Raw genomic sequence first — 10,042 nt, 5'->3', positions numbered from 1 at the left:
ACCATTTTAAAAATAGATAATGCCGCCACGCTCGACGAGTACGAATGAGCACCGTTAATGACGAGCACCATTAAATTAATTTATAAAATGTTTAATTATAAAGTACTAAACGTATAATTATAAATTAGTTAAAAATCTAAATGTAATTTAACTAAAATACAATATTTATAAGACATTAGTTTTTAATATATAATTGACCACCTAACTATTTACCTATTTTACTTAAACCAACAATTTTTTTTATTTTACCAATTGGGTCACCTAACTATTTAAATCTTATCAATCAAGTCACCTTCTGTTAAATATTAAAGATGAGATGATGTGGCCGTTAATAAAATTTATATAATTATACATTTAGTCCTCATTACTTACACATTCTATTAATTTGGTCCTAACTTTTATTTAATTTGATAAATTTAATCCTCAATTCAATGGTAACATGTGTCATTCTGTGTTTGGATTTTTCATATTTTTTATTTAATAAAATTTTCATCCAAGAAAATGATCCCACGTGTCGCTTTTGAATGAATGAAAAATAAATTAAATCAATAACTGCTACTGGTGGGATTTAAACCAGTGACACAAGCCAAAAAATTGAGCGCGCTAACCATAAAGCTAGACCACTAAACTTGTTTAATATACATAACATATACTACATAATTTATATATAGTTAATGGTAATGAATGACCTTATAAGGACTCAAACGTGAAATAATTAAATAGTATAAAAATATATATAAACAATCACGAACCAACTTAACTCAGCGGTTAAAGGAATCGTTATTGTACTAATAGGTCATGAGTTTGAGCATCAGCGACTACAAGGGTGATTGAACGTTCACTGTCAAATGATTGAGAGTATTTAGAACAAATATTACTTTGTTAGCATCTTAGCTTAATAATAATATAAATATTGATTAATAAATGAATATGTTTTATTTATATTTTAAATATTCTAATCTTATTTAACAACTCTATATTAAATTAGACTAATTTAATAAAATCAAATTGTCCCTAAAATTTTATTCAAATATATAATGAATAAATAATAAAATATAAAATTCATACTCTAACCAGGATATAAACAGGTCAATGCATAGATTAAAATGCTTACTACGATAAACCCTCAACTATCAAAAAAAAATTTAAGTCAACAAAACTCTTCTTTATATTTCAATTATAATATATTAAAATTATTTTTATTTTTATTTTTTCATTAAAATGATTTAAAATATAAATAAAATAAATTCACATATTAATCAATTATAATATTTGTGTATATATATCATATTATTCAATTATTCTATGTTGGAGTTATTATTGAATTGTCAGTCCAGCTCAGTTGGTAGAGCGCAAAGCTCTTAAACTTATGGTCGTGGGATCGAGTCCCATGGTGGGTATTTCATAATTGTCGGAGGTATTCCACGGAAGTTGCTCTCAACCTAGCGTTGGGGGCAGCCTACTACCCTACCTCTCCTTACCTAATTACATATGGGAATAGAGCCATCTAATTTTTTTATGTTGAAGTTATTATTACGTCATTTTCCCCTTTTTTATTACCATTAACTATATATATTATATCGTGATATATCTATCATTTGAATGGTGCAACCCAGTGGTTGGAGCATTTGCTTCCTCTCATCATGTTTTGAGTTCAAATCCCACTAGCGGCAGTTATTAATTTCATTTATCTTCTATTCATTCAATTGGTGCCACCATTTGATGGGATGTAAATTTATTAAACTAAATAAAAATATGAAGAAAAACATCCAATCAACATAGTGACACATTTCATAATCTGATTGAAGATTAAATTTATTGAATTAATTAAAAGATAGAACAAAATTAATAGAATGTGTAAGTAATGAGAATTAAATGTGTAATTATACAAATTTTATTAACTGTCACGTTATCTCCTCCGTTAATATTTAACAGCATAAGACTTGCTTGACAAGATTTAAATAGTTAGGTGACCTAATTGATAAAATTAAAAAATCAATAGGTAAAATAAAAGAGGTAAATAGTTAGGTAATTATACATTTTAATTAAATTATATTTAAATTTTTAATTAATTCATAATTATACATTTAATATTCTATAATTTAATGTTTTATAAATTAATTTAATAATTTTCGTCATTAACAGCATTCATTCACGCTGTAGAATTTGTCTTTAAAAATAAAATAAAATAGTATCATACAAGTTGCAAAATGGGACAAGTCTAGATAGCAGAGACAATGGAATGAAGGGATAGTGTAGTGACCCTATAAAAGAATAAAAAATAGAACCTAAAGCCTCATACCGTCATGTCATCGATCCCGGTGAACCCCTTTTGTAAGCGTCCGATCATATCCATCTATAGAATCTTACCCGTTCATTTTTATCCTTTTTTGCAACTGATCATCAAACAGTATCTAAAGCTGTTTTGGCTTTGGGACTTGGTTTGTGAGGAAAATTTTGAAAATCAAAGAGAAAACATTGAAGTTCAAAGCTTCGTTGAAGGAATTGAATCTTTCCTTTTCGCTGATTTTATTGTTGGGTGTGCAAAATTTAATGGCTACTGAAGAAGTCAATAAGCCTCCCCCACTCCCTTCTTACCCACAGGTACATCTACTCTCCACTCTCTCCTCAAAATTGATCTCTTTATTTTTTTACTGATGATCAAAATTTGATATTTCACTTTTTTTTTTATAGTTTGCAGTTGATTTTTGATGGAATATAAAGGAAACCCATTTTCATTCAACCTCAAATTTCATGAATTTTGATGCAATTTCATTTTTTTTTTGCAATAACTTTCTAAAAAAATCATTCTCTCTTTTTTTCTCATCTTCAATTCAGTTTATTTGCATAAGTTTTCTTCATTTCACTGATTTTTTTCCTGATTTCTTCTAGTGTTTTTTGTATATGATAGAAAGGACAGGTAGCTTTCAGAATTGTTAGAAAACTTGTATTTCCTGTATGTTTTCCGTATTCATCTTTTCTTTGTTCCTGGGTGCAGTTTTTGATGTTCATCGGAGAAGTTTCTGTCAATCACCCGAGGATTTTATTTTGTAATTTACATAATAGTTACACGACTCTTATTTTATCCACTTTTAAGCATGAATTTCAAGCTTCGTAGCTTAAAATCGCTTGATAATTCATCTAAGATTTTATCATGCAGCTAATTATTAACGCCATTGAAGCATTGAACGACAAGAATGGTTCAAACAAGACTTCAATATCCAAATACATAGAGTCCAAGTACGGAGATTTGCCTACTGGCCATTCCACTCTCCTTTCTCACCACCTTAACATATTGAAAGAAACAGGAGAGCTTGTGTTTTGGAAAAACAATTACATGAAAGTCGATCCCAATGCCCCTCCAAGGCGTGGCCGTGGTAGGCCACCAAAACCCAAGGTTCCATTGCGACCTGGTATGGTTTTAAGCTCTGGAAGGCCTCGGGGCCGCCCTCCTAAGGACCCCAATGCTCCCCCTAGGTCCCCCAAGCATAAGCTGCCTTCTGGGAGTGGAAAACCACGTGGAAGGCCAAGGAAGATGGCTCGACCCGAGGGGGGAATAGGTGGGAGCTCTACAACTATGATGTTGACCTCGGCCGTAAGGCCGAGGGGACGTCCCCCTAAGGTCAAGGCTTCGGCATTGACTGAAGTGATTGGACATTGAGTGTAGTTTTAACTTGTGGTTACTATTTTACTTCATGTCTCCAGTTTGTTTGTTGTAGAATTTGCAGGGTGTCTGTTAGTGTGAGAATTGTGTGTATGCTTGAAGTGTTCTTGTAGAAAACTCTAATGTAGTTGTACTTGAGAGGCTTTGAATATTTTCTTTTGAATTTGAAGTTGTTGTAGAGGATGATTAATGCTAATGATGATCTCTGTTGTTCTCTTTGTTGTATTCGAGGAATATCGAGCTCGTTTGACTTTGCTGTGAGTTTGCTTCATCGTTAATGTAATGCCTGCTTACTGATGATATCTGAAATCTTTATTTTTCCGGCATATATTTGGACATGAGAACGAAATATGATGCTTCAACCGCACGAAGAATGTGAGCATAATTATGTCGAACATATTCCGGTGTCGATATTCGAAACATGGATGCTTTCTTGCCTGGCTATTTGGTATAGCAGTCAACTAAGCATTAAGTTTGAAGTTCAGAACACAGTCCACTGTAATTGGGTTGTTTCGTTGGTTTGGAATCATCATGTAATCGGACAAGCTTAAGATTGGCTTCAAGGAAGTACGAGGTTGTGGGGGAAGATTTGGGATAATTTTAGGTATGAGATTCCTTCACCATAATTCTACGTTACAACAACCTCTATTAGAGGGTGCTTTCACAATCACAGCTTTGACCACAGATACGTCTAGCAACTAGCAAGGGTTCCAAAAACTTCCATCACATCTATTTTTTTTAAAAATTATTGTAAGTATTTGGAACTAAGGTTTCATGGAAAAAGTACATAAATTGTACTTTTTGTTTGTTTAGATTATAAAATATTTTTTTGTATATATTTAATATTTTTATATTATTATTTTAATTGTTTTATCTGTCATATTGTTTAAAGAAAATGTCAATCATTCAAAAATGAAATGCAACAACATTTATAATTTTTAAAAAATTTATTTTTAAAAATCAAGCAGTCTATTGGGTTAGTTACATTTATGTATGAACATTGACAATGATTAAGAAATATTTTAAATAAATATTATATTGTAATTATTTAAATTATTATATTTTTAAAAAGTTTGAAATTTCTCTAAAACTGTAAAAAGTATTTTTAAATTCTTCAAAATCCCTAATTTCAATATTCTTTGCTAAATTGAAATCTCAAATCAAAATCTCAATATTATAAGACCGGTTGAACCCCAATACTCCCAGATTAAAACTAAGAATTATTGAAACTAAGAATCTAACCGGATTGAAATTAAGAATGACTGAAATTAAGAATTTAAAGATTTGTAAGGTTTTGAGAATTTTTTTCAAACATCTTTAAAATTTAAAATTATATTTATTTAAAAAGAATTAATAGACGTGACATATATCACATATTTTTAATGACTAATGATTTTATTAACAACCGTGACAAATAATATCAAAATAATAACATTAAACACAAATTACATCAAAATAATATTAGATATTTATGTTCAACAAAAATAAAATCACCAAAGATGAGGGAAAATATAGTTTAAACTCCTATTTTTCAATAAATTTAAAATAAATATAATATATGTTTTTTAAAAATTTCAATTATTTGAAAATAAAAGTTTAATCATCTTTTTATAATTTATGATGATGGAATATGAGAACTTTAAAAATAATCTTTATTACCTTAATTACTGAAATAATTTAATTCGTATAATTTAAGTAATTATATTTTTTTGTTCTTCTATTTTAAGACTTTGTTTTGATTAATTTAGATCGATCTGTATTGTACACCTGGTTTTAGTGGTTGAATCTCTTAACAAAAATTTTCTATGTACACAAAAACTCAAACTTTGTTAAACGATATCAAACATATCTTATTCTTAATTAAGCCTCTAATTAATCCATAGATAAATGTACAATTTCTATTCATGTAGCCCACATTTGTACATCTCACATTTTTCACTAATAAAAGGGCAAAAAACAACTCTTCTATGTATAACATTAAAAAAAAAACCGAAACCGAGCCGCCAAAACTGGACCAAACTCTACATAAAAGGAGGATGTCATTTAAGCCGGATAAGCAAGCCCCAGCTCTACTATACACGTGTCATTATTCTCACTCGTGTCGTATGCCTCCAATTTCCTTTTCTTCACCGGCACCACTACGTGGCATGCACGTGAAATCGCCGATCGAACCCCAACGTCAACTCCAACCCGACCTCACCGCTTTCCCCCTCGGAAGCCTTTCCTCCGAACTCCGGTTCCTCCGGAAACAGCCGCGACGCCGGCGTCGTTTCCTCCGAGATCATGCTCTCGGTTTCTTTACTTTCCCCATCCATAACTGCCAACTCGGACAGGTGGCTTAGCGAAGACTCGTGACTCGTCGATCTGTTCCCCTCGTCACTACAATAACGCGGCTCGGTTTTGGCTTCCGCGTTTCGGATCTCTTCCTCTACCACCTTCTTATTCCCCTTCCGCTTCACAGTTCTCTTGACTCGGCACCGATTCTTTACTCGATCAACATCGTCGGAGTTCTCTTCTTTGGAAACGTGACGAATGTCGAATGCTTGTAGAGGAGGCCCTCGACCATCCGCCGCATCTTCCGTGGCGATAGGCGTGATCGGAGCACCTTTTAGCACGGCTTCCACGGCGTCTTCACAAAGCTGCCAACTCCCGGACCATAATAACCCCACTGAACCATAGATGGGGTTCACAATCCGACCACAAGCCTCGTATAATAACGACCTAAAAATCCCTGAAAATTAAAAAAAAAAACCCGTAAGTCCACAAATCATAAAAACTCCATAATCTAAAAAAAAAAATAGGAAATATATAAGAGCACTGACCAGGACGGAGGTGTTCGGGGCCGGCGTTGATGAGGTTCAAGAGGCCAGCACGGCCGTAGAATTTGGCGAGAAAAAAAGTGGCGTTTGCTTGGGATTCAGGGCTTTTGATCCATTGCAAACAAGGCCTAATTCTACAATTATCGCTGCAACCTTTGCGTAGGACCCGGCATCCATTGCAACTCAATCTCATTTTGGAAATGGTTTAAGAAAACACAGAATGCAGTAGAAAAGATTTGAAACAAATATCAAATCAGAGTAAAGTCTGAATATATTTACGAGAAAACAGATTGAAAGAAAGATAATTGGATAAGAGAGAAGGATATTTGGGAGATTGAACGTAAGAGAGAAGTGAGAGAGTATTTAAGGGAAGAAAAAAAATGAAAAATTCATAAATAAAAAAGTAGGCGGCGGCCGCTTGGTTTTCAGAGTTCAGGGTATGCAGCAGCTGTTTTTATTTCCAAAAACATGGTTTCAACATGCAAGGAGCCACGCTAGATACTTTGATTTTTCACCACTTTCAGTTAACACGCGTGCAAGTCACTCTCATATAACTCATCAAGTTTTGGGATCCACTTGGAGACGTACACTTAAAGTTTGTACATGTCCCCTCCTGGGTACGACAACTTCGGGGAGATCCATGATCAACATTATTTTAGTAAAGTACCACTAATTATTTCTCTAATTTACTTATGAGAGCAAAATGGAGATTTCACAAAGAAAAAAATGACAGGTGGTTGAAGTTGTTAAGAGATGCCATGCAAATGGGTCCAAATGTTGAAATAGGAAGAGAACAGCGCGTGGAAGACACGTACAGTGTCACGGTGCTGTCGAGTCGCTACATATAATCTGTCGGAGGAGAGATATGATGGACTACGGGAACCTCTTGGGTGATTTTTTAAATTAAATTAATTTTTTTAAAAAGCTCCTAGTTTTCGGGAAGTTGGTGTGAGTTCAAAAACCGCTTTTCAAAAGGGTGAGCGAAAACCGGTGACTGGTTTCCGGATTTGAAAAGAAGGGACCGTGGGCGCACTACAAGACCCTCAACCGACGGTTTTGAAATGGGAAAATAACTAAGCTCGTGCTTATCTTCTAATACAATTAATTAATAATATATTTTGGTTTAAACTCTATCTTATCATATTAGTTTGTGTTAATCTATGAAATTTAAATTATTATTAGTTTTAGAGAGTGAAACCTGTTTTCTTTTACCAGTGATTAGCAAAAAATTATAAATTAATGAGTAAATTACACAAAATATCATTAAATTTTAGGATATATCATTTATAATAATAAACTTTTATTTCTTCAATTATACTATTAAACTTTAATTTTGGATTCATTATTGCACTTAACCTTTAAAGTTTAACGATGTGATGATGTGAATAATTTTTTCTGTCATTGTGGTGATGTAAACAAAATAATATTATTTTAATATGTTTATTGATGTCCAACTCTAGACTTTAGGAGTCTATCAATTTTGCCACTAAACTTTTAAAATGTTAAATTTTAGAAATTGACTTTTCCCAACCATTGCCAGTCAATTGTCGTATGTCATCTATTGCCATTCATGACAATATTAATATTAAAATGTTCACATTTTCGTTTTCTTCTCGTTGAATTACTTTTTTCATGAAATTACTTAAAATCAACACGTTTATACTTTAATCTCCTTCGATGATCATATGATAAAGCTAGTTTTGAGGCATGTTGTTCATTTTCAAAAACTAATGTTTCTTATTGTTCGAATTTTGAAACAAACACTCGTCAAATATGAGAAAGCCCCTAAACCTAAAAAACAATTGATTTTTTGTTTAATTTCGTCAATTTTGAATTAGTTTCATGAAAAAACAATTATAAGAGAAGAAAAGGGGTGAAATATGAACGATTTGATATTGATATTGTCACAAATGATTACCGATGTGGGGCAACGATTCGCTACAAATGGTGAACAAAAAGTTTTAGTGCTTAAAAGTGATTTGCTTAAAAGTTTAGTGACAAAATCGATAAAATTTAAAATTCAATGCCTAAAAGATGTCATTTTAGGCATCATTAGTCGTATAAAAATAATGTTGTTTTGTGCATGTCATCACGTTGTTTTGATTTTAACGATTTATACTATAAACTAATTCAAACTTAAAGTTCAATGACATAACTAAACAATTGAAAGTTCAATAATATGAACAATAAACTACATAAAGTTCATTAGTATTTGATGTAATTTATCTTATATTAAATTAGTTTGTAAGAAGTGAGCTAATTTTAATCCTATTGATATCTTTGTTTATAATATATTAGAGGTCGTGCTCGTGGATTTAGTATACATAAGCAACATTATTTAATTTATAGGTTTATGGATTATATTTAGTTTATTTTATTTATGGGGTGAATTTATCAAATTTAAGATCAATTTTTCGAAATAATATTAATAGACTCGTGGGTGGAGTCATATTGATGATTAGATATTATTAGTTGATACCTAAAATATTTTTATTATAAATTTTATATAGGTATAATGCTAAAATTAATACAGACATTTATTAAAATGGTCATTTTATCCTCTATTTTAGGGTAGAAAGGTCCCTAAAATTTGAATTTTGTCTCTTATTTTTTTTCTGGGGCATTTTAACTCTCAACATTTCATTTTAGGTTAAAAAAATTCCTATTTTGAAGCATTAATCGTGTGTTAACTAATAATTTTCATCTATAAAGAGAGTTTTTTGTCCATTTAAAAATGCTTATGTGGCGTGATAATGTGGCATGTTGCTGACATAGCAAAATGATGTGTCATCGTGTGTATAAATGTTTGCTGAAATGGCATTTTTGATGACATTGTATGATTATGTTGATATGCCACATCAGCATTTTGTTTACGTGTACAAGTTGAGTCAGCTTCATGTATTAACTGTTCGTCGACTAACGATTTTCATCTATATATGAGTTTTTTGTCTCAAAATAAAACATTAGATGTCAAAATACTCTTTAAAAAAATTGAGAGTAAAATGAGTATATAGTCAAACGTTAGATACTATTTTTATCATTATAACATTAATTAACTCAATAGCTCTTAAAATGTTTTAACTTTTTGCGTGCTTCCCAAATGCTAACTCTTCCCATAATGATAGCTGGATCCGATCTGAATAAAGGAGTTAATTGACGATGCCACGTCAGACAGAAATAGACCCAAAATAAGTAGAATAATCGTTTTTTTTAAAATTTAAAATTATTATATATATATATATTCTATTGACTTTTAAAATTGTATAAATCCATCATAACATAAAATTATATATTTGTTTTGATCTAACATAAATCTTCATTTCCTCAATTACTTAAATAAGTTACCATCCCATTTTTGTTGAAGGTAGCCTAGAATGGTTACATATATATCTGATATGTAGGGAGACGATTTCAAAATTTTAAAGCTTAATGATGTTAAAAAGACTGTAAAACTGAAATAAAATGGTACGTAATTAATTGGGAGGTGTAATTAAATAATGGTGTATAGGTAGGAACCTTTATGTATAATATTGATAGTTTACTGTCACATTGCTAAATT

General features: G+C 31.3%; 2 protein-coding genes across 2 annotated transcripts; one reads left to right on the top strand and one right to left on the bottom strand.

The window, feature by feature from the left end:
• Positions 1-2,373: 2,373 nt before the first annotated feature.
• On the top strand, positions 2,374-3,880 carry LOC120127043 (HMG-Y-related protein A-like). Its single transcript, XM_039145056.1, has 2 exons — positions 2,374-2,604; positions 3,161-3,880. The coding sequence occupies exons 1-2, from the start codon at positions 2,554-2,556 to the stop codon at positions 3,659-3,661; spliced, it is 552 nt and encodes a 183-aa protein (XP_039000987.1). The 5' UTR covers positions 2,374-2,553; the 3' UTR covers positions 3,662-3,880.
• A 1,667-nt stretch (positions 3,881-5,547) lies between these two features.
• On the bottom strand, positions 5,548-6,823 carry LOC120127038 (LOB domain-containing protein 41-like). Its single transcript, XM_039145051.1, has 2 exons — positions 6,487-6,823; positions 5,548-6,395 (listed from the first exon to the last, which is right to left on the bottom strand). The coding sequence occupies exons 1-2, from the start codon at positions 6,674-6,676 to the stop codon at positions 5,803-5,805; spliced, it is 783 nt and encodes a 260-aa protein (XP_039000982.1). The 5' UTR covers positions 6,677-6,823; the 3' UTR covers positions 5,548-5,802.
• Between the last annotated feature and the right edge of the window lie 3,219 nt (positions 6,824-10,042).

Source organism: Hibiscus syriacus, unplaced genomic scaffold, assembly GCF_006381635.1.
Source record: "Hibiscus syriacus cultivar Baekdansim isolate YM2019G1 unplaced genomic scaffold, ASM638163v2 tig00110462_pilon, whole genome shotgun sequence".
In the NCBI taxonomy this organism is placed as follows: domain Eukaryota; kingdom Viridiplantae; phylum Streptophyta; class Magnoliopsida; order Malvales; family Malvaceae; genus Hibiscus; species Hibiscus syriacus.
The sequence above is the reverse complement of the archived record's forward strand: the minus strand, read 5'-3'. Positions and strand labels throughout refer to the sequence as shown.